General features: G+C 39.6%; 3 protein-coding genes and 1 long non-coding RNA gene across 4 annotated transcripts; 2 read left to right on the top strand and 2 right to left on the bottom strand.

The window, feature by feature from the left end:
• The first annotated feature begins 1257 nt into the window (after positions 1-1257).
• LOC146693936 (mRNA decay activator protein ZFP36L1) lies at positions 1258-5455 on the top strand. The gene is made up of 2 exons (XM_085429943.1): positions 1258-1432; positions 2598-5455. Exons 1-2 carry the CDS (start codon positions 1379-1381, stop codon positions 3825-3827), a joined length of 1284 nt encoding a protein of 427 aa, XP_085286069.1. The 5' UTR covers positions 1258-1378; the 3' UTR covers positions 3828-5455.
• Positions 5456-8659: 3204 nt separating this feature from the next.
• trappc6bl (trafficking protein particle complex subunit 6B, like) lies at positions 8660-14226 on the bottom strand. The gene is made up of 8 exons (XM_085429942.1): positions 14164-14226; positions 13913-14023; positions 13535-13632; positions 13313-13380; positions 13115-13232; positions 12481-12564; positions 12229-12322; positions 8660-11354 (listed from the first exon to the last, which is right to left on the bottom strand). The coding sequence occupies exons 3-8, from the start codon at positions 13628-13630 to the stop codon at positions 11320-11322; spliced, it is 495 nt and encodes a 164-aa protein (XP_085286068.1). The 5' UTR covers positions 13631-13632; positions 13913-14023; positions 14164-14226; the 3' UTR covers positions 8660-11319.
• A 23-nt stretch (positions 14227-14249) lies between these two features.
• bloc1s3 (biogenesis of lysosomal organelles complex-1, subunit 3) lies at positions 14250-16888 on the top strand. The gene is made up of 5 exons (XM_085429941.1): positions 14250-14333; positions 14449-14552; positions 14690-14864; positions 15135-15235; positions 16226-16888. The coding sequence occupies exons 2-5, from the start codon at positions 14451-14453 to the stop codon at positions 16409-16411; spliced, it is 564 nt and encodes a 187-aa protein (XP_085286067.1). The 5' UTR covers positions 14250-14333; positions 14449-14450; the 3' UTR covers positions 16412-16888.
• Positions 16887-19342, bottom strand: LOC146693933 (uncharacterized). Its single transcript, XR_014914837.1, has 2 exons — positions 18991-19342; positions 16887-17418 (listed from the first exon to the last, which is right to left on the bottom strand). It is a non-coding gene; the product is annotated as an uncharacterized LOC146693933 (long non-coding RNA).
• Between the last annotated feature and the right edge of the window lie 1124 nt (positions 19343-20466).

Raw genomic sequence — 20466 nt, 5'->3', positions numbered from 1 at the left:
ACAGAAGGGCTTGAATTTATGATTGTAGTGTCTAAGGTAAGGTTTAGACTCCCTGTCTTTGTAAAGGTAAAGGGACTAAACCTGTTGTTTTGTGTGTGTGTGTGTGTGTGTGTGTGTGTGTGTGTGTGTGTGTGTGTGTGTGTGTGTGTGTGTGTGCGAGAGAGTGGGACTAATCATCTCAAGGCTCTGCTCTGCAGTGGAATTTTTCACACATCTGTCTTCACCTTTGAAATCAACGCCTTCGTTCCTTCTTGTCTGTGTCATAGGGTTAGGCTGTCTCCACTTTTCTCCTTATCCACATTTAGTGCCTCAGTTTTCTGTTTCTTTGTTTTGTCTTTGAAATGGCCTTTTCTAGTTATGAGTCAGAAGCAGCACATCTGCAAAAGAAACCATCTGCCTGCATTTTCATTTCCTACTATGCATCAACTGAAAACAAGTATTTCAAGAGAACGGTGTAACAGTTGTCTGATCAAAGTAAACTCAAAAGGCCAGCCCTTGTGTACCAATGAACTAGAGATGTCATAAAACCACATATTCACTATAAGGAAAATACAGTGTTAGCAAATTAGTAAATTACTAACATTTGAAAAAAAAATGTACAAAAAAGACTTTCCACAATTAACAGATTTAATTATTAAACCAATTAAATATTAACATTTGTTTTTTGTAGGATAGCCTATCTATTTACAGCTTTCTAAGCTTGTGGTCATGCCCGGATCATCAAGCTACAGCTTTCCTACTATTTCTTAAATTCTTTTTTTATTTTCTTTTTGGTTGGACCCCCAGTTGTAAATATCCTCAGAATGCCCATTCATTGTGGTGATAACCCCAGACTGTCTGCTGAAATGAACAAGGGGGATAGTGAAAGACAGAGGTACATGGAGAAGAGAAGAGAAGAGAAGAGAAGAGAAGAGAAGAGAAGAGAAGAGAAGAGAAGAAAGAGCAGTTAAAAAAAAAGAACTATTAAAAAAAGCTATGAAATACGCAAAACTAAGAAATCTAGCCTATATATTGTGTAATACCCAAATCAGTGAAGCTAGGCGATAGATAATGCATATTATACAATCTTATAATCAATTTTCAACTTATAGTCAATAAATGTATTTATTTATTTATTTATTTATTGCATATAATCCCTCATTCTCATCCTTCTTTAGAACCGCAGGATGTGGAAAAACAACTTTTTGCAGAATCCACAGAGGCGTGGGAGTGGCCAACAGTGGTGCTAGGTTTTAAATCCACACGTGGTCCGGGTCTTGGGCTTGTTTAGCACCCATACATAACTAGAAACTTCTGACCATCTCATGCCAGCGAGTTGCCCACGTCTATCGCGGCAGGGGCAGACGGGATCGGACGAAGGTTTTGATAGCTCAGCAAAATGCCATCTTATCCCCTGAACCAGTTTGCTGAGCTGGAAGAAATGATGTGCAAGGTAAACCAAACCCCCATAAGAGCGCAAAAGAAAGTTTAGCGGAGAGCGAAAGTTGGCTAGGTCGGGGAGAGGAGGAGGGTGTTAGCCTGCTAGCTGCGCTGTTACGGAGTTTGCGGTCTCCATGTTATCTTTTCGAGTCTGCTTTAGTGGATAAAATGTGTCAGGCTTTCTCTTTTAAGACTCTTCGTCTGTCTTTTGACTGTTCTGTAACCTGAAAGTTTAACTCTGACCAGACGTTAAGTTGCCAGAAAGCAAGTTGTTGTAGTCCATCGCAACTTGGGCCCATGAAATTATCGATTTCATTATCGAGCCTAGTTTGTGATTTTCTCTCAACGCCGGTTAATTAACGTCATTAATTATTAAAGGTCGCTGTTTTCGTGCTAATAGCTTCTTCGATAGACAGTTCGCCAGTAAAGCATCTTATTTATACACATAACCCCAACAAGTTAAGTCACAAAAGTCATGGCTAACAGACTAAAGTCCCCAGTTAGAGCTGTGTTGAAGTGTAGAGGTCCTAAACTTGCTCGAAGTGGGGAAAAAAAGTTTTGTAATACTTTTGTTTGTTTGTTGTTAAAGTTAACATTGCGTATTTTATTCCGTGCACTGAATGGAAACATTGTATAGCTCGTCTTAGTTATCAGAGCAAAAAACGTGTCTTGAAGGTTTTTGTTTTTTTTTTTGTTCCTTAGGTTTAGATGGACGAATCCAAAAATCAAACGGAAAGAGGGGTGACGCTACGTATTACAGATTTGAATCTAAAATATCTGAATTTGTCGTGCCAGTACAATGCAGCACAAAATAAGCATATGGATGGATCGATGTGTCAAAAATTTATTTTGACGACACAAGTTGGAAAAAGTGTGCTTTTTATGTACTTGTATACAAATGCCCAGTACCTCCCCACCCCCGAAACTTGGTTCTTGATGCTTGAATCTATCAGGGCACCTGACTCAAAATATTTCCAATGAAAACATTTAACAGAAATGTGCAAATAGAGCAGAAGATGTAACCTTTAGTGTTTAGTGGTAATAACAAAAACATATATTAATGTCTAACATAAACTGGCATAAACTAGTTAGCAAATGTATAAGTTTTAAAATTGCTGAATACTAATAGTAGCTTGTACAGGCTAATGATGTGGACTTTTTGTTTTTTTTAAATACAGCATTTACTGAATCTCAATCTGAGGGAGCCGAACAGAACAGTGCCATCCCTAAGTCTGGCCATGAGAACACCAGGTTACATCGGCGAGCCATGTCGAAACACTTCATTTTCCCTCTCCTCCCTGTCTTGCCTGCCCACTAATGCTTTGGACAGTGCACTTCTGACCTCCAACCAACGGGGACAGCAATCAGAGAGTGATCTACTTTCCCAGCTTGGTAATTCCACGCAGTGGGAGAAGCCAGGCTTCTTTTCCCAGCGCTCTCTCAGCATGGTAGAGACCAGTGGTGCAACAAGAGCAAGTCTAGGCTGGCCTGTGACAGGCACAAAATCCTCCCAAAGTGACATCAGCTCCGCCACACTGAACACCAGTTCCTCCTCGTCTGTGTCTGCCTCCTCTTCGTCGTCGCGCTATAAAACCGAACTGTGTCGGTCTTTCACCGAGAACGGCTTGTGCAAGTATGGGGGGAAGTGCCAGTTTGCCCATGGGCCAGAAGAGCTACGTGATCTAAACAGACATCCAAAATATAAAACTGAGCTGTGCCGTACGTTTCATACCATCGGCTTCTGCCCCTATGGGATCCGCTGTCACTTTGTTCACAACAGCGAGGAAGAAAATAAACTTTCATTCTCTCGTTCTTCCTCCTCAAGCCTTCCTCAGCAGCTGCCCTCCACCTCCTCCTCCCGCTCCCATCGGCCACGTCTTATCCGGCAGAGTTTCAGCTTCTCTGGGTTTCCCTCAGCTCCCCACCAGGCCTTTCAGTCTGCCCTCACTCCTCATGTTTCTCTTGCCACCACCTCATTCACATGCCCACCAACGGCCTCTTCTCCTTCCTGCGCAGACATTACTGATCTTCTCTCCCATGCCTTTCTAGAAATGAACTCTGCCTTTGAGGCCTCCCCCGCTCAGCAGCACCATCCTCCCGTGGGTCCGGATCCCAGGTCTCCATTCATGCCCTCCCCTGACTCCGGCTATTCTCCGAGTGGGTTATCTCCAACGAGCTCCCCTTCCTTACAGCAGAGTCCCAGTGCTGCGGGGGTCCTTTCAGGGCCACTTGGTGTTAGATCCCTGTCCCACACTTCTCTCTCAGACCAGGACCAGGATGGGATCAGCTCTGCTGGTTCACTGAGCGGCTCCGAATCATCTGGTGGCATTAACGAAGCTAACGGCAAACGTCTGTTAGTTTTCAGTCAGCTCTCTCTTCCTGAGGATGCCACTGGGTTCTGCCTTTAAGCTGCAGATTGCTGGAACATGTGTACATGAGTATCCATACGCAGAATATCCACTGCGCACGTAGCCATACTTAAGAACACAGACCCTTAAACGCACACTCCCCGCTCACACACTGACTGACAACTAAGACATTTTTAGCATTCTGTGTGAAAAAACGACTGGGTGACCTAACACGCTGTCACACTGCACGCCACTGTCATTTGCACAAGGCACAGTGATGCTAAAACTCCAGTTTGTATGTGGCGGATTCACCAAAACGGTATATCTCAAAACAGATGTTTTAATGGTGTCCTTAAAAACCTTTTGAAGCTTTATCAAAATGATATGCTAGGATGGCAAAGTCCAACAAAGAATTTTGTAATCACAGTGTGAATTTAATTTCCTCCTGTCAGCATACTGCGACAGATCTAAAGAATGTGAGAAAGCCAAAGACATCTGTTTGTTGCTCGTTCGTTTCAGTAGGACAAACACGATGTGACGGTATGTTTAGGAGTTCTTCCATCTAATGTACACTGTATTGTTTATGTAATGTTTATAAGCTCGTGAAGTAGTGTTTTTGTTTTTCGCCCTTCCCTCTTGTGGTTGTACCATCTGGGGGCTGTGTTTAGATCGCTGGCCTCGAATCTGAATGTTACGTTTTTAAACAATGTATACCTGTAGTGTTATTTACCAGGTCTTGTTACGTTGTTGAACCAAGATTTGCTGCTGTGTTTGGAGAGATGCGAGCATGGGGTGAGAGTCTTCTTTTATATCAGGAGAGTAAGCTAGTGTGAGCGGAGGCGTTGCGTTTCTGCGGCTACTGCAGATGCTTTTTGGGTTCTCGTGCATTATTGACAAACCTCAAGCAGTCAAGTGTCAATTTGCCAAATTTAAACCACTCTGCAGCAGAGTGAAAAGTGACTCAGTCAGGAGAGCTTGGGCGCATATGGGTTCATATTGCACGGTTGGGAAAGCACAAGGTACCAGGCGCTGAATATCCATGCCGGGAGCTAGCCAATTAGTTTGATATGAAATGATGAGGTCAGAGCTTGAAGCCAGGTGACTATTTTCTGAGAAGTTGTCGTTTGTGGTGCTGAAGTGTTCGGGGTTTTCTTTGTTGTTTTTGTTTGTTTGTTTTTTATCTCAAACACAAACATTCCCAGTAAGTTTTTGTAAAGTGAGACTCTCACTCCGTCACTCCATCTCTCTGTTATTCAGTATTAATCTTTTTCTTTCTCTTTTCTGTTGATGCCTTTGTTGTTAAGACTGAAAAGTATCCTGGTCACATGCATGCGTAATATGCTCCCAGGTCTTTTTTTTTTTTTTTTTTTTTTTGCCTTACGACGCTAGAGTCAGCCTACTGTAGGGTTAGAGGTATGTGTGCATAGTGTTTTAGAAAATGTTACTTGGCTGTTTATTGTTTTTTCTTGTGTTAATGATGTAGTTGGTCTATTTAAAAACAAAAAAACCTTTTTCATCAGCGTGTTTAAGGCCTGTTTAGTGGTAAAGATGATCTTTAGTAAATTAATTTCTTTAATTTATTTTTAACATATTTATAGAGGACTTTTGAGTTGTTAATGCTTGCATCAAGTTTAATATATTTTGCTTTTTTGTACTGGAAATAAAGGAGTTTGTTTTGTTTTTTTTAACTGTCTTTCTTTGACTTCTGTTTGCCACCTGCAGGTAAAAAGTGAAGATTTTAACATTTGATGTGCAAACTGCTTTTATTGAATAATGCAGATGTTTAAAAGGGAGGGGAGGGGTTTAATATATGCTATGCTGGCGTTAATGTAGCGTTGGCAAAAAGGCTCACAGGATGTAAGGTTTTAGGTGCAGGAAACCAGTGAACTGTCATTTCTGCTTTTCGTTTATCACATTTCCCCAGTGACCTGTGCCGTTGAGGTTAACCGTATCTATACAATAAAATAATTCCATTTGAGCTCTAAACCTCATTCATGAAGCTCATCTCAAGTTTATTTCTTCTAGATGGCTAACCTTTAAAGTATTCATGCAGTAGTTTACACTACACAAGTATTCCCTATACTTCCAGGATTAAGAAGTATTCTGTGATGCAGTCTCAAGGTGAAGAGTGTGAAAGCAATACTGATGAGAGCCTTTGAAATCCAGGAAAAGTCTTGGCTTTTTATTTTCCCTACAAAGCTTAGCCTTCGCTTCTTAAAGGGAAAAGTGATACTTGTGGATTTTAAAAACTCAGTGGCTGCTGGAGTCTGAAGCGAAGTCTCGGGGTTAAAAATGAGGAAAGCACTGTGGTCTCTCGCATCCTCGAAGTTCAGGTGCCGCAGTGTGTTTCTGGCAGCAAATTTGCAAATCAAAATGGATTTAAGCGAGTTTGGCAGTGCAGTCATGGCTGTCCCGGCCACTGCGGTCGAGGGTAATACGACAGTGGGGTGTGAATGTGGGAGTGTGGAGCAGTGTCACTAAAATTTCATGTAAAGATGAGATGTCTTTTGTTTGGGGTTTAATCTTACCAATCTTCAGTTTCTGCTTATTTCCTTTCTGCCTTCCCTGATTCCATCCCACATCCCTCACTTTGTGGTTACTTACATCTCCCTTCCTTTTCACCTCCTGCCCCCTCTATACCAGTATAATTGGAGTGCAATGCAACAGTTCCTGATATGAGACAATCTGACAAAAACACTTTACAAAAAGGCAGGCTTGATTAAAAAAATTAAAATATGATTTCAGGGCTTAAGATGCCTACTCACCCCTGATACTCAAGGAATCTCTCTGTCATGCACACACACAAGGGCTATTATTTTGTCACTTAACATGAGATGGGCCGGCTGTCTGGTAGTGATTAGTGGCCGTGAAGGGTTTAGAGGCATGCATCTGCTGTGTGTGTGTGTAGGCATTGTGTTCTATAGATATTCTCCCGGTTGCCCTGTGGGACATAGGAAAGACAGGCAGATGGCTGTATTCAGGTCCACCGCAGGTCAACATATGGCTGTGAGAGTCTTACTCATACCATGCTTGAGTGGAGGAAGTTGAATGCGCTGGTGTGACGACAGAAAAGTGATAAAAGGGGAAGAAGAAAAGTGGAGATGAAGAAAATAAAGGGAGGGCAGTATGAGAGGATGAAAGCGGGTGTCATCATGTGAGATCATACAGATTAAAAGCAGCAACATATGTTTTTAGGTTTCTCAGATGAAGTAAAACGCGGCCTTTTGCGTTTGTGAGATGTAATGATAATAATAATAAAAACAGAAAAAAATACCTTCACACTTCTTTGTGGACGCATGGAAGTGACACAGCTTACTTAGATTGCTTTGAACCATATTTGACTTTGAATCAATACATAGTACACATTTTAGGGAGTTAAACACAGATTTTAAATTGCAGCTGGTGATGTTTTAGTTTTCTTGTACTTATTTCAAATAAACTGAAACAGGTTCTCTCGCAGCTTCTCACACAACAAAAGACTTCAGTCGGTTTGTGTGGACAGTGTAGCTGAATTGTAGCAAGTCATCAGTTTAGGAATACGAATGCTGGTTTAACTTGCACACCCCCCCCAACACCTTTCTTTTCTCCAGCCATGAACACACCCCCTCCTTTTCTTCCGCTCGCATTCACCGTTCTTCTTTGTGACCGCATTTGGTGACATTGTGATGCGAGGTAGAGCAGGAGGAAGGGAGGCCAAGCCGTGTGGCGCGGCACAAAACGGCTGTTGCTCACCGTCCTGAGAGCCAGTCTCAGATTCCCTCACTCCTTATTGTTTCAGGCATTTATGTACAGACGCAAGGTACTTCTCTCACGCTCACTCTTTCCTCTCCTCATCATCACGCCCCCTCCATCTTTCTCTTTTCTGCCTCCCTCAGCCTCTAATAAACTTCTCCTTTCCACTTTTCACCCTTCAGCCTCCTGTTGAGGCTCTTCATTCTCTCTCCATCTAATTTTCCTAAAGCCCACTCTCTGTCTCCTTCAACTTTCTACAATTCGACCCCCTCCTAGTCTTTTTTTTTCTCTAATCCATCCTTCTGCTCCCCCCTTCTTTCCAAATGGTATTTGGACTAAGTGTTTAATGAGTTGCAACAAATAGGCAAAAGAGTGGGCAGTAGGCAGATGCTACACATTTATGCAGACATCTAACTCAATGTCTGTTTTTTTTCTTTCACGTCCAGCCCTTCACTCAGGTAGCTATTACCTAAGATGCACAGCAAGGGTCGAAAGGCAGCATACTTATAAGCAGTGACCTTATTTAGCTTTTTATTTTTTGGAATTTTAAGCTCATTCAAGTACCCTTATCTTTAGGGCCTCCAAAATAAGAAGATAACCCAGTTACAAGTGCCAAAGACAAGAGAGTCAAGAACATACGCTCACTGGCCAACTCATTAGTTACACCTTATTAGTACTGGGTTAGACCCCCGTTAGCCTTAATTCTTAATAGCATAGATTCAGGAAGGTGGTGAAAACATTCCAGAGAGTTCACTGCATGTTGACATGATAGCATCACACTGCTGCTGCAGATGTGCACATTCATTACATAAATCTCTTGTCCTAACACATCCCAAAGGTGCTCTATTGGTTTGAAATCTGGGCAATCTGGAGGCCATTTGAGTACAATTTGAGTTTAAGATGATTTAAAGATCTTAACAACATTACTACGCTACAAACATACTGAACCAATAATACAAGGCAGGATGGATCCATGCTTTCATGCCAAATTCCAGCACTACCATCTAAATGTTACAGCAGAAACTGAGACTCATCAGACCAGATGTTTTTCCAGAATAATAACTGCTGTCACAGCAGTATGAACAGTTGTGGAAATTAGAATCAACACTACAACCTCTGAAAGCCCAAGCTTGAGCCAGACACACCGAAGGGAAACAAAGTTGTATGTAAAGACCTTTATTGAGTAAAATTTTCCCACCAAAGGCAGTGAAATACTGGAACACAACAGGAGGTATTTTCCTTAGATTGGAGACAGAAACAGAACCAGATGAAAACCACAACATGTGCAATAATGTCAGTGTTGTGCCATATCAAAAACTGTACCAACTTGTGTTTTGACCAACCTTGGAGGTATAGGCAAACAAGGCTTCAAGTTAAGGTTGATCTTTTTGTTATTAAAAGTATAGACTAATCTTAATGCTTAAGAAGTAGAGCAGAGTAAAACCACTTCCTATCTTTTTCTTTTACCTTTCACATGAAAAAGCCTTGATATAAGCTGTAATTGTCAACTTCAAGTCTTTTTTTTTTCTTAAATGGAAATGTTCAAATGTTTTCTATCATAAATTAAAAAAGAAAAAAAAAAAGAACTAAATTTATGTATGGATCAGGTATCATGGAATAATTACACCAATGTTATTTGAAGAACTGATGAAAGTAACTGTGATGACCTCAACACTTGGGGGGGGTCTGCATAGCCAAATCTGAAGAAATTACTTGAAAAAGACAGAACGGACAACAAGATTCTGGACATACCTCAACAACATGGTGAATCTAAACTCAAAGTATCAGACATATTGTAATCCGATTGTTAAGTGATGACGTGACGAATCCTACTTCCGGGCCTAAAGTAGTCTGCGTTTAATATGGCTTTTGTGTTGTTAACATGTTTAATGTTATGTATTTTCTTCTATATAATCTCAAAAAGCTCCTAAAACAGTCAGTGATCACTGTTGACCTCCCTCGGCTTTTATTACCACTAATGATTTATTTAAGCTCAGTTTTTAAAACCTTAGGATGTAACTACAGCCCAGCCCATGCAGCAGTATATGAATGACTAACCTCGTATTGTGGATGGATTATCTCAGTTGTTCTCCTGGCTGAAGTTTGGTCCTTTTACAGCATCCTGCCATGCGATTACATTTGTTCCTGACCACCGAGAACACTCACGTTAACTTTTATCGAGTGGAAAAAAAAGTTAGCTTGTTTATATTATGCTAACATAGCTGAGTCGCTAGCGGTCACGTAGCACATCATTATATACCAGCTAGCCCAACTTCAGTAACCCTACAAACGTCACAGCTGTTTTAGCTTTCTGTTTTCATTTATGTTGGAAGTGATAGCAGAGCTGTACGTTTTCATTTGTTTCCAAAACCCCGCAGTCAGGACATGCTATATTGTATTTAGATAGAAGCTAGCGAGCTAACTTCCTGCTAACTTTAACTCTGTTAAATGTCATAAATTCCATTTTTATGGATGCCTAGATGTTAAACTCAATTGTTACACCTGGTAGAGCAGAAAGCTGATCAATTTATTAAAGATGAAAGACTTTAGACAGTTTTTCAACTCTCAGTAATGCCATAGTGATCGTTTGATATATGGACCTGCAGCGGAGTTTAGGCCCAGACACAGCTAGTGACATCAGACTGAACAACCAGATAACAGCTGTATGTGTCCCCCTAGTGGCAGCAACAGTAACAGCCTTTCCCAGAGAAGTGATCATTTTATGGTCTTACATTTTATGTTTAACAAACCTTGTTTTGTTGTTTTCTTGTCACAGCATTTTAAATCCATTCAACAAAGTGGTTTAGTCGGGGGGGAAAAAAAGAATAAATAATAAATATTATCCAACTGCCTGACAACTGTATGATTAACTTTCATTGTAAACCCCAACATGTTTTACAGCTTACTTACTAAATTCCAGGAAAAATGTCACATTTAAATATCAATGCTCTAACAAGAGAAAACACATCCATCATGATGAAAAATAACATAGAAATACATTCAAGTCTACTCCACTCTTAAATGTGAGACCACTACATAGAACAACAAATAAGCTCGTATCATTCCACTTGGAAAAATTGTACAAATTATTGTTCTAGAAACGTATTACATTCACATAACTTGAAGAAACTCAAATATTTCTACCAGTGTATTATTCTAGATTTGCATTTTGCCTTAGAAAAAGTCTAAGTGATTCCCACTACTACATGAAAGACTTCTCTCCTGAAGTCAAAACTAAAAACCAGAGCGAAGCACCAGGAATTGGATACAGCTTTTTCTGTAAAGAACAGTAAGCACTGAATAATGAATGCAATCAGCCAGATGTAATGATTTGCAAAGGTTCATTAGCCACCAATGGAATGGATGCTGAAAAAGATTGCATTAAATGCCATCCACAAAGATGTTTTCTCTTGACTTATGCGGATTGTCCTCCTGTAGTATTTTTGTTTTTTAAACTTTTTCCAATTTTCAGACTAAGCACTGCAACACATTACAAAGAATACATATCCTGTTAATAACTACACATTCACTTTAACTTCATAGTATTCAGTTGGAAGCCAGTGCTTAGCAGATAAAAAAAATAACTTGAGTTGAGAATGTAAAATAAGCAAAAACCTTCAAAACCAGAATCAGTATCCAAAAGGATTTATATTTGAGCCCTGGCTACCTGTTTTTACCAATCAGTTGTACCTGGTGGTCAGCAGAACGTCAGCAGTCCTGCTGGACCCTTTTGTGGATGTTTGATTCGCTTTATGGCTTCACTCATCAGTGGGAAAACAGGAACCATTATTTTCTCTTTTGGCACCATGTGGGCAGAAGATTAGGGCAACTTCTGGATGACCACCTGAAACTTACCTGAGAAGATAAAAATGCATAAAATATTATCCATCTGTACTGTCCTTTAAGGTACAGGACTATGCAAAAGTCTTGAGCCACTCCTCATTTCTTTATATTTTCCTTCCAATTAGACAGACTTTCTTGTAATCTTTTGAAGTTGTCTTGCACAATATAGTTGCCCCGGGTTTTCTCAAGATCTTACAAAGGAATGTTTTTTGTTTGTTAAGCTACTTAAAAGTGACCTGTGACTCATTCAAGCATAAAAATAGCACCTAACTCAACAGATGAATCTGTGTTGTGTCTACACATAACAGCTTGGGAAAGACTTGAAATTGTATTATTCGACACTCTGTTACTAGCAGGCTGTCGTAAAAACTCAATTTAATCCAGTTTCTTTGGCTTAATCTACAAAAAAGTGTTCAAAATAACACAGTTTGACATAAAAAAATAAAAATAAAAAATAAACATTTTTAATTCACACATCACCAGCTGGTAGTATCTCCCCCTTGAGTTTTGAATGTCTTTCAAGAAGCCTGGAGAACTATTCCTGGAGACTACTTACATAAAGAAGTTACAAGCAAGCTTGCCTAAAAGAGTTGGTCATACCAAACTTTGACTTTGCTACTGCACAAACTGTGTTTTCGCTTTATTTCCATGTATGTTTGCACAGGTTTTGCTGCAGCTATTTCCCATTTTCCAAGCAAAATATGAAGAAATGAGGGGTAGCTCAAGACTAGAACTGCTAGTTATGTGTACATTATAAATCTAATTAAACCAGACCTAACAGAAGCTCACAAGTACAGTAACAATGGTTGACTGAAAGGTAATAAGCATATTAGTCTGACTAACTTTTCCTTACAGTAAAATAATTATGTTTTCACAAAGCACTTACAGGATGGCATGACGGAGACCTCAGCTGTTACCACACTCTCCAAACCCAGATTAGATAGGGCTCCTCTCACCACACCACATGAAAAAGCAAGGTACTGAGACACACACGCACAAATTAGTCTCTATTGCATTATGACATTCAGGTTTTGTTGGCTGTATGCCAAAATACAAACCCTTAAGCACCTAGTGATACTTGTTCTATATGTAGTCTTTAGGAATGCAGGAACATGAGTGTGTCTGTGACTATTCTAACCTTAGGAGCCTGATCAAGGTACTGCTTTCCATTGGACAGCTGGGTCAGCAAATTAAACTTGTTATCCTGCAGAACATAGGTCCCCTGGTGTGGAAAATAAACAAGACATTATATTAAAAGATAACTCATTTTAACCAGCAATACATGTGATTGTATTTCCTGATTGCTGGGAAAGGTTCCTAAGATTTAAGAGTTCAATTTAACATCCATATGAATACAAGGACCCAACAGAAAACTGCACTGTAACAAAATGTTCAATGTTTAGGGTTTTAAAGTTGCAACAATAGCGGATAGACATGAAAGTAAAAGATACAGAATTTTTCAGAGAAAGAAATCCATCTAAGGCCTTTGTTAACTCTCAAGCGCTTTTGTTTATTTACAAGAAAAATCAACAGGACACGTTTAAGTCAACTTTGACACTAAACCTTTTAGAGACGTTTATGTTCTTCATCACAGTAATCATCCACTACAAACAGTGATGCATTGCAAAGTCTCTGTTTCACAAGAGATCAAATTTCCTGTTGTGAAGGCCAAAAACGTCTGTTACAGGATATATAACTGAAGCTTGAACAAACACTACACAAAACCTACTTACTAATTTGGTAGTAACATACTGCATGGTGTAACATTTTACCTGATGATTTGTTCTGAGGTTGTCCACCTGTCTCCTAAACACCTTAGTCCAGAAGTCTTTACAGATAAATTTCATTATATCCAATTCATCCTTAAAGCTGGGAGAGTCCCTGGTCAACCTAGAAAGAGCAAACAAGTGATGAGACACTCACTATAAAGGAAGACTCCACTTAACTCAGCATTTACATGTGTGACTTACCTCTCAATAAGTCCTTGTCCCACTCTGAAGCCCATACCTTCCAGGACAGAAACACAGACTGCTCTGTCCTAAAAAGATAAAATGCAAGCGATTAATTTGAACAGTATATCATGTAAAACTGTGAACATGACGTCACAATATTATAATATAAGGGGGAGCTGTGTTCTAAAACCGGAAAAAATTGTTTTACTACATGACATTATAGGCAACTCCTTAACACACCTTGTTGTCCATGGTTCCTTTGCTGGATTGCTGCTCCTTGTAAACATGTGACACGATCTCCATGTGGAGAAATTCAAACAGAGTCTCGTCCGCCATCCCTGGTGAACACACAATAGTGACAGTCCGATGGCTTAAATGTGCTCCAACAGACAAAACCAGCAATAAATATGAAAATACCGAGCAGCAGCTTAACGGAAGCTAAGATGGTTAGCGCCAAACAGCTAGTACGGTTCACTAACACTGCCCCCCACGATAAAAATAACTATTTTTTATTACTCCCGTATATGGAAAGTTCTGGAGAAGGAGGTATCATATTAACGTATGTCATACATTTCTTTAATCTAAATTAAACCAGCTGAAATTGTAAATTGACAGTACCTGTAAAGTGACTGTAGCGCACGAAGTCTGCTTCCTGGTTGGCGCTCGATATAACGGCCAGCTCATTCCTTAAGTTGTACACACGCGGAGTTAGGAGTTTCTAACCTAAAACTGGTAACATGGAGAAAACATATGTATTTCATGTGCCACAACAACCAAAATTGTGTGATAAAATTGTTATTAATAAAACAAAACAGTTGTTTTCGTGTAATATGTAATAACAAACGTCCAGCTTCTCCGAAAGCTATTACCAGCCGGCGCTAACTTTCGACGTACGCCGGTGTGATGTACAAACAGACTCGTGAGCGCTATCATCCTATTCTGGGCTGAAACGTCATGTCTTGAATGTCCAATAGGCATGAAACGTCCGTTGCTACTTCCTTGTTGCTCATGTGATTTGTGTTTTGGTCTTTCAGGGAAGGTTTGTGACTTTTATTTTCATTTCAATGAAGTCTGCATTATATAAGACACATTTAATGGCATTGCTATTTCTAGCTGAATAAACCTGAAGTAAGATGTTGTTTATGTTTTCGCAGTCATGGCCGGCAGGTACCCGATAGTGGTCCAGGGCGAAGCGTCTGAAACAGACTCCGATGATGAAGTCTACATCACCTCTCTGACTCCCTCGGTCGGAGCCAAGGTTGTCCTGCATGCGTTATCCTGTATGCGTGGTTTTGAGAGTGATTTATGCACTTCAGCCAGTGACTTAAAATTTAGATTCAGCCATGAATCTACATTTTAATTTATTTTTTGTATCTTTTTTATGGATGCTTTCAGGTTCCAGGGGAGGCGTCTGAAACGGACAGCGAGGGTGACCCGGAGCAGGCTCCTGGGACCCATGACAGCGCTCAGATATTAAAGAGAGACCTCCCTCCTCTAATTGTAGTTAGAGACCACCCTGACATGCACTCCATAGTGGAAGACAGACCGAGCCCCTCACACAGGCCACACGGTAAAGATGAATAAAAACTCCAGTGCTTATTGTGTGAAAGTACGGCCAACCCAATCCAAGACTATGCATACTAGTCTTTTCTTACTAGTTAACAATTTCAAGGTTGTCTCATATGTATCGGCTTTGTTTTAACAACACTGAGATGTGTTTGACAGTTTTGAGAGGATTTGGAAGTGGGCCTTTACAGTGTCTCGTCACAAATTTAAAAGTGAACTTAAAGACCAATCTAGTTTTGCTCTGAGTAACTTCAGCACATAATTCTGTTTTCAGGTGAGACCCTGTTACAACAAAAGCTGCAGGAGTCTAACAGCCGACTGTATGCTGATGTGGGACAGACACTACAACAAGTCTATGGCAGTGCCAGCAGGGAGGTAGGTTGATATTTATCCATCCATTCGCTTCCGCTTATCCTTTTCAGGGTCGCGGGGATATGTATTTAGACAAGTAAAACAAGTAAAACTTCATTTTTCAAATATTCCAAATATCAAATAATGCTATATACAGTTTACAGAAGACATTAGAAGTGAAACTAGTCCATATCTCATAAGGAAAAGTTATGAAGGATGATGGTCACAAGTTGAAAGGACTTCCTATGGAGTTCTGTGGTGCATAATGCTTAAAAGTGTATTTTACTGAACATGCTCCTGTGACTCTTCAAGCGCGATATGTAGAGGGTGCTAAAAGACTGTCCATTATTGACTTTAACTTGGCCTGCCCTCCTGGTTTTTTTTCTAAAACCTGTATCAGAGAGTCTCCACACTCAGAACATTACTGTCTTGGTGGATCCATTTACTGAGTCCGTCATTATCCGCTACCCTCAAACCAACTCTGCATCACACCACAGAATAGAGGATGTCACTGGCCACCACAGACTTATAAAATATCCTGAGCTTTGTCCAGTAGATGTTAAAGGGCCTCAATCGTCTGAGAAAATAGAAATGGCTTCTGTCCGATTAATTGACAATGTGAGCACCGTGGTGTTGTTCATCCTCTACTGTTTCGGCACAGACCCTATGAAGGGGAATAGGGTTGTTTGCAAAGGTAAGTTGCAGATGGTTTTGCTTACACGACGTCACAAGGTTCTTCAGTTCTGTACTCTTCCTCATTGCCGTCTATTACCCATACATCCTACTACTGTAGAGTTATCAGAAAATTTCTGAAGGTAGTAGATGTCTGTGAAGTAGGGCGAAGAGAAAGGGAGAGAGGACGGTCTCCCGTGGATAATACAGTGATACTTCAAATGATAAAAAGTAGAACAGATGTAAATATTTTGTCTGACTAGTAGTTAACTCGCTGATTACATAGATTCTGCAAATTCAGAATATTAAGTTATCTGGCTTTTTCTTTTTTTTATGTGAAAGGTGCGCAGTGCAACATCACAGCTGAATGCATCGCAGAGCGCCATCATCAACGCGTCCCACAGCATCAGATTAATCCTGGACGACCTGAAGGCTGTTTCTGAAAAGATTGACATCATCACCAGCTATCAGATATTGCCTGATATAAACATTAATCATTTAAATAATTCTACTGCTCCTGCACCTTAAATTGTTTCTTTCAAAACAAACATATTGTGATGTTTGATCATTGTTATGGGTATATTTTCTCCGAATACCAGAGTGAGCTGGACAAAATAACACGCTGGCTTCTTTATCTAAAAAATGCAGTACGTGTACATACATGGATTTAACAATCACACACTACACCTGTTCTAATGCTAGCCGTCCTCGTTAATGGAGTTACGATAGTTCTGTCATTTCTTGATTTGCAGAGTTACACTTGGATTTATATTTTACATAGAACTGGAGAGGATCCACTTGTTCCCTCCAACACTGTTTTTATGTCACTATTTGATGATTTTTTTATGAGGCACATCCTGTTCTTTCCCTGCTGTTTGCCAGTCCTCTGTGATGGGTCAAAGAAGTAGGCTTGCAGCTATAAATAAAAAATTGGGTTATTTCTTCCTGTGTATATAAAAAATGAATGTTTGCTTCAAAAAATAAATGCAAATATACACCAGAATACTGCTCTGTTGGTGTGCAAAGACAAATTTATTTGCAAAATTCAGTTTACAAAACCACATCAAACAAGCAGGAAACATCCATACAGTATAAAAGCAATGTTCTTTGATCCTGTTGATTTTCTAATAATTGCAGTGTAATTCTCTACAATTCTTAATGAATCTGGAAATAAAGTGGTAACATTGCAGACGCAATTTGCAAAGAAAGATCATATGCGGAACATCTGTCACTTTGTGCAATTGAACTTCTGTAATTACAGCTGCGGCTTTATATAAGTGATTACCAGTAAATTATTCTCCTTAATATCAATAATGTAACACAAACATTATCAAAAGACAGGACTCTTGCAAGAGCTATAAATCCTTCTGTTTGGTGTGTTTGTAGTTGCATCAGACAGGGGTGTAGATGTACACTAACACCACAACCAGCAGGTTGAGCACTGTGCCCACAATGCCCACAAGGCCGAGCAGGTGATCAGGGTCAACCTTGCACATTACTGACTGATGATTTGCACATACAAGATCGTCCGACACCTGAAAGACAGAGATGTACAGTAAAGTGAGTCGCCGCTGTGCAGAATGGAAACAGAGTAGGGAAAGCACAGGTATGTGTGGGGTTTTTATGTTTAATATATTTACTGCTATTAGTCAGTTGACTGTATTGAAGAGGATTTATGAATGGGGTTATATATATATAATAAACAAATGATCTGTTTTGGAAGTATTTTTTTTATCTCTGCATTATTGTACCCACATTATCATTAATATAGTCCTTTTTTTTAAATGCTTATAAAATTGTGATATATTTGTTATATTTGTTACAACTTTAGCCGCCCTCTTGGCCAGATCTCTCTTAAAAAACACTTTTAATCTTAAAGAGACTTTTTACCCAGATAAATAAAAGATATAAAAGTCACTTTGCCAAAAACCGATTGCAGCTTCTACTTTGTGTTTGGGATGTTCTCTCTGGCTCAATCATCATTAATAAGAGATATGTTGGACTTATTTTTGACAGATTGTAGGCCATCTATCTATAGAATAGAATCTACCAGTAAGGGTCTTATACTATGAGATAGCGCAGGAATTTACATATTTACAACAGTTGTAAAAAACGCAGAATGAAAAAATAAAGTTACTTAAAAACAGTAAACAGCTAGCACTGTGTAAGAGAGAAGTGCAAATTGAATAATAAATAATTTGTACACTATAAATCTATGACAAACAGCTCCATGAAGGTATAATACAAAATTATGTTTGGGATCCGATGCTTGACAGCTGTTCACCAATCAGAATAAAGAGTTATTATACAGATTTATAGAGAACAGCAGGAATGATTTCCTGAAGCATTCATTATGGCAGCGAGGTTGAATCAGCCTGAAGGAGGAGTAGGAGCTCTTCTGCCTCAGAAGTCTGGACTTAGATTTAATTATACCCAAAATGTAACACTTTAAATTCCTGCACTAATTTTGGAAGATGTTAAATTTTTGATAGAGCTGAGCTGTATTTATTTTACCTTCTTCTCCCACAACGAAAAGTCAAGATTTCTATTGGATGTGACATATATCAGCCACCAGATGGCGTCATTGTCACATGCATTACACCAGCCACAAACCAGACCTCTGATCAAATAAAACATTTCTATTCGGTTCTATTCCGTTCCTTGTAATTAGCTCCACATCTGGACACATTTCATGTCCCGAAAAGTTTTACATTTGATAAAGTTGTATCTAAGTTTTTTTGTTTGTTTTATTAGACATGCAGTAAGAAGTATTATATTCTTTTTTTGTATCTATGATTTGTTCACATGTAGGTTTGTATCTGTACACATTTTATGTCCCACTTGTATTGAATATAATAAATATGTCTCATGTAAGTTATTTGACCCATATGAGCTATTCAATTACATTCTGTCATTTGCACTCAGGTGCCTATTAGCACACACTTTAGTTTCTTTCTCTGTCTTTTAAAAGTGATATCTTAAAAAAAAAAACAGTCTTGAGGAGTTAAAATTTTTATTTATTTAATATATTTTGTTCTTAAAGTTTATAAACATAAGTCACCTTTCCTTTGGGGAAAATAAAATACTCATAATTTTGTGCACTTTACCTCTCTGGTGTTTCTTTCTGGTGTTCTCTTTCCTCTGTCGTCCCTTGGCTCCAAACCGGGCTCCATTTTTCACGCTTCAGAATCCCTCAGAGAGCAATAAAAACTACTTCGACGTCAATGACAATCCACTCCCAAAGCAAATAGATCCAAATGTTCACAGAGATGACGACTGGCAGGACTGCGTGCGCGACCGGTTGCTCTCAGATTTAAAGCCACTTGTATCCTCCTCTCCCAGGGCTCCGAGGACCCACAGGTCTTGTAATGTGAGCGAATAAAGAGATGCTGGTTTTTCTGGTTTTGTTTTGTGCGTCGTGCATCACAGACTGCTACACAAGGCCAAGAAGCTGCTCAGCTGCTCTGCCACTATTTCTGTGTCAGGTCATGTAAAGTTGGCTTGCTGCTGCATGAGTGTGTGGATGTGTGTGTCCACTGGGTAATGTTACCATGGGAGTGAAGGGCCTCAAATATTTCATGGTGACATCACAGATTTCACTTGCATTCATGTATGAGTATGATAGATAAGTCTGCTTTTTTTATCTGAGGATTCGTGAATGAATAATGTTTAAGAACACTTTAGAAATGCAATATTTTGGGGATGTTTCAATCTACCAGCTGCTGTTGCTTGAAAACATCCCCTTCTTTAAGTGCCGTTGCTTCCTTAGTACACTGGTCTTCATTTTGCACCTTAAACTATGAAGGTGAAAGGAGCAGATATACACAGCCTAGTGCAGATTGCCATCACGAGCAGTTTTTGCCGCTGATGAACCTCTGAAATAAAGATCCACTGGGGGTGTATTTCAACCTGAGGTGAGGTGTCAATTAGGGTCGTGGTCTAACTCCTTCAGGCCTTGTTACTTAAACCAAATGCAACCACAAGAGACAGTATCTAACCAGTCGCACGTTTGGTCACTGATTCTGCTCTTACTTAAATCAATCCTAAATAAATTCATATGCTTTAAATGTGCAAGTATATAGAAATCAGATGAGTGCTGACATGAGAACACTTGCATTAATAATTAATCATCTGGATCTGGTTAACAGTAATGCAGTCCAACCATAAATGTATGGCAACAAAGAAACTGAATATGCCTAATAAACATGCTATTTTGTGTAGACAATGTGCACTTTTCTTCTATTTTATCGTATCAATCTTTAACAAATTTACAATACTTGACTAAAAATGTTGAGAGTTGTTACATCTTTCACATTTATATTTTTCCTGTGGCCGTGTGTCCTTGCTTCCCGATTGATGGCATGGATTTTATAATGGGCAATGACATTGCAGGTGGGAAGGTTTATCCTACCCCAGAGGTCACGAAGACTCCTGACCTCAGGCCTTTGTCAGATGCTTTAAGCCGGCACCACCCGGATGTATTTCCTGTAGGTGTTCTTACCTGGTCACACGCCCATCGGCAGGGAGAAGTGGTTGACTTGTCAGAGTCGGTGGTTGGCTCTATTTTGGAAAAGGATGTGATG

This window comes from Copadichromis virginalis, linkage group LG14 (genome assembly GCF_057382275.1).
Source record: "Copadichromis virginalis isolate Kocher_CV1m ecotype Utaka linkage group LG14, C_Virginalis_male_GT1.1, whole genome shotgun sequence".
Taxonomy (NCBI): Eukaryota; Metazoa; Chordata; class Actinopteri; order Cichliformes; family Cichlidae; genus Copadichromis; species Copadichromis virginalis.
Note: the sequence above shows the minus strand (reverse complement) of the source record. Positions and strands in the feature narration are given on the sequence as shown.

Bases quoted from the DNA above. Each gene is read 5' to 3' on its own strand.
- bloc1s3 (XM_085429941.1), top strand. From the start codon at position 14,451: ATGGCCGGCAGGTACCCGATAGTGGTCCAGGGCGAAGCGTCTGAAACA. The intron at 14,553-14,689 runs GTTGTCCTGCAT...GGATGCTTTCAG, and splicing joins CTCCCTCGGTCGGAGCCAAG to GTTCCAGGGGAGGCGTCTGA. The intron at 14,865-15,134 runs GTAAAGATGAAT...TTCTGTTTTCAG, and splicing joins CCCCTCACACAGGCCACACG to GTGAGACCCTGTTACAACAA.
- trappc6bl (XM_085429942.1), bottom strand. From the start codon at position 13,630: ATGGCGGACGAGACTCTGTTTGAATTTCTCCACATGGAGATCGTGTCA. The intron at 13,233-13,312 runs GTAAGTCACACA...TGCTCTTTCTAG, and splicing joins GGACAAGGACTTATTGAGAG to GTTGACCAGGGACTCTCCCA. The intron at 12,323-12,480 runs GTTAGAATAGTC...TGTGTGTCTCAG, and splicing joins ACCTTGATCAGGCTCCTAAG to TACCTTGCTTTTTCATGTGG.
- LOC146693936 (XM_085429943.1), top strand. From the start codon at position 1,379: ATGCCATCTTATCCCCTGAACCAGTTTGCTGAGCTGGAAGAAATGATG. The intron at 1,433-2,597 runs GTAAACCAAACC...TTTTAAATACAG, and splicing joins TGGAAGAAATGATGTGCAAG to CATTTACTGAATCTCAATCT.